Here is a 4,740-nt window from a genome sequence, read left to right as displayed (position 1 = left end):
TTAGCTCCTTCATGTCTGTGTAAGGCAAAGAAGGCCAAGTATCACTTTTCTCACCAGCTAGGACAATTTTAGCAATAGTAATCAGTTTAATTTCTCAGCTTGATTCAAAACACTGCTATTTACACTCCCATTGTGTGGTGATATCCTTGCCTGTACAGTTACATGCCCAGGTTTAAAATTTAACTACATCCACCATGCTGTTTTTCTTCCTAATAAATTCAAAACACAAGACTGAAAAATTAAGCAAAAAGAAAGCACGGTGGTATCGGTCCTATATTGAACTTGGGAAGTAAGGCTAAATGGGATTACGTGTATTATCAGGGTCCTGATCCTGCAGTCCTCACTAAAGTAATAACTTACACGGGAGTTTTGCCAAAGACTGAGTGGGGGCAGAAGGCTGCAACAGTTGGCACTTAAGGAAAAAGATGTCAATTGCCTTATAATAACGGGCCTTTTTTTTTCTTTTTCCCTCCCAAATATTCAAAGTAGATATTTATAAATTTGTCTCTGGTGTTAGTTGGTAGCAATTTCTCAGAGAAAGGTTTTAGAGATGTCCAATGGTGGAATACTTTTAGGAAGATGTGCTAGCTACTGCCTCTTTCACCTAAGTCACTAGAAATGACAGGTAGTCCTGATGCGATGCAGATCTGGATTGCACTCTTCTGTGCTAACCATCTCAGGGGAGAGAGAAAGGAGGAAGCCCACCAGCCCACCACCCTCTTTTCCCAAGTTACACATACATATTATATGTTAAACACTCATTTTCTTTAAACAGTTCTTCCAGCTGAGATAATAAATATACCAAAGAACAAAATCTACTATATAAATGAAAGCAGATTTATAAAATTACAAGTTTAATAGATAAATATAATAAATACTTTATGCATCATAACTCTGGACAACTACATTTAAAGCAAGTATGTTGGCAAGTCACAAAAAAGTTGCACCTCAGCAACTTTAAATTTCATAAAACCACACTGACAGGCATATTACAATGTTACGTATGAGGCTTTATGCTGTAAGTATGTTTATATCCCACTCACCTACCGAGTTCACCATGACATATATATGGGTGTAGTATACTTTATATGTTGGAATGTCTTTTTGAACACCGACATGGTAGTACAGATGGATGCTCTACTTACCAGGGACAGTGGGGAGAGTTTTGAAGAAAAATACTGGTAAATGACTTCTAGAAAAACTAAAGCATTTCTTAACTTTTTATTGACATTGGCAAATTAAAATAGAATAAATTAACAATATTTTCTCAAAAAAATGTTTTGTACAAAAATACTGTCAAAATTTCCTGAAAAGCTTTCAACACAGTAGTATCTTTTCATGTACTGAATAAACTATATTAGTTAGCACAGTGTCAAAATGCTGAAGACAGAAACAAAATAATTCCAACTAAAAAAAAAAAAAAAAAAAGACCTGTGAAATGTTTGCCACTAGTCAGCATTCCATCCACACCATATTATTGTCTGTACATATGGGGGAGGGGGAATGGGTAGCCGACTTTTAAGTAACAGTATTACTTTTCCTGATCTGGAAAGGTTTGGCCCACATCTGTTAAGCTTCCAGTTGAGCATGTTCAGAAAAAAAAAAAAAAAAAAAAAAAAAAAAAAAACTAGTCTGTACTGCAATGCATAGTTAAAAATTAAGCAAGATGGCAGCATTTGTGCAGTAGAATCTGCCCTTCAAAGTTCACACAACCAACTAATGTGATTTTTTTCCCTGTTCACTCAGAATTTGAATGCAGTTCAAGTCATTGGAAATCGTCGTTTACAAAATCCACAAGATTAAGCAATTTGCCAAGATTAATATCTAACAGTTCAGCACTGTGGGAATTATGGGCATGTTACTGCGAGGAAATAAAGAGAGAGATGAGGGGAGGGGGCGAACAACGTAAAAAGGCAGAGTTCGCTAGAAATTATTACTACGGGAGGGGATGTGAATGTCAAAGCTACAAAAAAAAAAAAAAGTGGCAGCAATTAAAAGAAAAACAAAACAAAACAAAAAGAATTTATACAAGCGCATAGTTTACTCTTGCTTTCCAGATTCTCACCTTTTCAAGCACTGAAAAGTGAGACACCGCGTCTAGGGGAATGTTTTCATTCACACCGATAGAAAGTCCTTTGTTTGTTTTAAATGAATCAGCAGCTCACCCTGCTGGGCTGCTGTTTGCAAACGAAGTCTGTCATGAAGTCAAACTCGTTCTGTCCCAACCACAGCTCGGGGAGCTCCTTGATGCGATCCAGCCCCATCTCGATGACTAAGGACATGAGGACCTCCTCGTCGATGAAGTCAGTGTCTATGACATTGGGCGGCAGCATCGCCGCGGGGACGTGGGGGACGGCGGGCGGCAAGCCGCTGCCGCTGCCGCCGTGCTTGGGGTTGCAGTCCCTGAAATGCTGGCTGCTGCCGTTCAGCTGGTGGCTGCCGGGGTGCAAGTCCGGCATGTAGTGGCTGTGGGGGTACGGGTGGTGGCTGAAGTACTGGTTGTTCAGCTTCTGGAGCTGCATGCTGGCGCTCAGCTGCCCTCCCGGGCTGCCCACGGGGGGGGCCAGGAACTGGGAGCCGCTGAAGCGGGCGGGGGGCGGCATGCTGCCGGCCGGGTGCCCCCCGGCCACGCCGCCCGGCCCCATGGCGTGCCGGACCCCGCCGCTCGCGTTCATATTCCCCGCTCCATAATGTATATGGTCGCCCATCAGGGCGCTGAAGGCGTGCGGCTGCTGCTGCTGCTGCTGCTGGTGCTGCTGCTGCTGCTGGTGGTGATGGGGGGTGGGAAACTGCCCCATGCCCAGCCGGTGCGCAGGGTGGTGGTGGAGCCCGCCGGAGCCGTCGGGGAATCGCCCGTGGTTCATGGCCATCATGTGCTCTGCCATCGCCCACCTGGAAAGTTAGCGAGCGAGCGGGTTAAGGAAAGCGCCCCCTCGGACATCCAGCCGCCCGCTCTTGGACCCGCTGCGGCTAGCTGGCCCTGGGAGAAGCGACCGCGCCGGTGCCGCCGTCCTCGCTTTCGGGGGAGGGGGGGCAGAAAAAAAACCTCCTACCGCGACTCCGCCGTGGAGCACAAAGGGAGAAACGAAAAAGGAAGAGGAGCCCGCGGCACGAAAAGCCCGGTCCCTTCGGCTCATCCAGCCAGCAACACGCCTTCCCACTTCAACTTGTGCATACCTATCAGCGGAAAGTGTTGCATACGGCAACAGCCGCCTCCTCCCGGCCACGTCCAAAACGCTGCCGAGCCCCCCGGATTTGTCAGCGAAGGCAGCGTTTTTAAAAGGCACTCTTGCTAACTTGCAGGCAACGAGCAAAGAATTAGGAAGTCCCAGCTAGCCGCTGGCAGCAACTTTTGCAATTACGTCCCGATTAAAAAAAAAATAATAATAATAATTTAAAAAAAAATAAAAATACCAGAATGCACAGATAAGGAGCCTGAGCCAGGCAGCCGAGAAACACCTTTCCTCGGGTATTTAACCAGTCCCCGTTTTCCTGTTGCACACAAAAGGGACACACAGCACCAGCTACACAATCTCCTCACTCACCTCCCCGCTTCTTTCTTCTTTTGCTTCAAAGGTGGCGGTGAAATCAGTCAGTAAAAGTCACCCAGCATAGAGAGGGCTTCCCTGGCTCTCTCCTCGGCGCTTACGTGATGGTGATATTATCGCTGCCGCAGCCCCAGAGCTGTTTTTCACTCCTCGGCGAGGCTCATCGGCACTTGCCAACAATGAGCTGTGTTTCTTACCCAGCTTTGGCCACAGCTAATATAGGATTTCAGAAGGGAGGAGCAAAACCCTTACAGGCAACCAGAAGTAAAACCTGGAGCAAGCGAGGGAAAAAAAAAAAAAAAGAAAGAAAGAAAAAAAAGAAACAACACCCAGCACACACACACTTGCAGGGCACACACACACACACACACACACACGCACACGGGGAGGCTCAGGAAGGGGCCAGGCGGGGCTGGACGGCATCCAAAGGGCCCCGCTCCTCCTCGCCTGGGCCACACGTGTGTGCCTGCGGGTCGCCCTCGCCCCTCTCGGCGCCTCCCCCCGGGGAACAAAGCGGGGCTCCGCGGCCCGGAGCGCAGCCCCGGCGCAGGGCGCTGCCCGCCGGCCCCGCTCCGCTCACGGCCACCCGCCGGCCGCGGACACGCGTGGGGCCGGGCGCCCCCGCAGGGATCCCCGCGCCCGGCACTGCCCCCTCTCCCGGCGACATCCCGGAGCCCAGGTGCCCGGCCCCAGCGCCGTGGGTCCCCGCGGACCCCCGTGGGCGCTCCCCGGGGCCGGCCCCTCTCCCGGCGGCGAGATCCGAGATCCACCTTTTTCCACAGCCGCGGGCGCCGCATGCGGTAGGCGAGGGGGTGCGGGCACACGCAGCCCCTCCGGCGCTGCCTTCCTCTGCTCCCGGCTTCGGGCCTCTAAATTGCGGCTGCCCCAGGTGTTTGCGGGCTGTGGTCGGCTTTGTGAGGCTTCTTATTGTGAATTGTTTTCTTGCGTTGGCAGGAAAAATAGGATAATATAGACCGTGGGGAAGGGCTTTGTAAACGTGATGGTCCTGCCTGGGCAGAGCCCTGCCAGCTATTTGGTGCCTCGCAGTGCTGTGGTGAGACTCGCCCTGTGCTGCCCCAGCAGGGACACGTGTGTCCCAAATGCCCCCGCCATCAGCGCTCCTGCACGGTGCGCCTCTCGCCCCAAAGCCACCAGCTCCTCTCAAGGGCGGTGTGCTGAAGTAGCTGAGAAG

At 50.3% G+C, this 4,740-nt stretch overlaps 1 protein-coding gene across 2 annotated transcripts; it reads right to left on the bottom strand.

Annotated features, from left to right (window-relative positions):
* Window positions 1-823: 823 nt before the first annotated feature.
* CITED2 (Cbp/p300 interacting transactivator with Glu/Asp rich carboxy-terminal domain 2) lies at window positions 824-3,737 on the bottom strand. 2 transcript variants are annotated; one of them, XM_035320114.1, is made up of 2 exons: window positions 3,054-3,539; window positions 824-2,892 (listed from the first exon to the last, which is right to left on the bottom strand). In XM_035320114.1, exon 2 carries the CDS (start codon window positions 2,883-2,885, stop codon window positions 2,154-2,156), a length of 732 nt encoding a protein of 243 aa, XP_035176005.1. In that variant the 5' UTR covers window positions 2,886-2,892; window positions 3,054-3,539; the 3' UTR covers window positions 824-2,153. The 2 variants fall into 2 exon arrangements, with proteins under 2 accessions (XP_035176005.1, XP_035176004.1); XM_035320113.1 differs by lacking the exon at window positions 3,054-3,539 and adding an exon at window positions 3,546-3,737 and having other exon boundaries at window positions 833-2,892.
* Between the last annotated feature and the right edge of the window lie 1,003 nt (window positions 3,738-4,740).

The sequence above is a fragment of the Oxyura jamaicensis genome, chromosome 3, assembly GCF_011077185.1.
Source record: "Oxyura jamaicensis isolate SHBP4307 breed ruddy duck chromosome 3, BPBGC_Ojam_1.0, whole genome shotgun sequence".
In the NCBI taxonomy this organism is placed as follows: domain Eukaryota; kingdom Metazoa; phylum Chordata; class Aves; order Anseriformes; family Anatidae; genus Oxyura; species Oxyura jamaicensis.
Note: the sequence above shows the minus strand (reverse complement) of the source record. Positions and strands in the feature narration are given on the sequence as shown.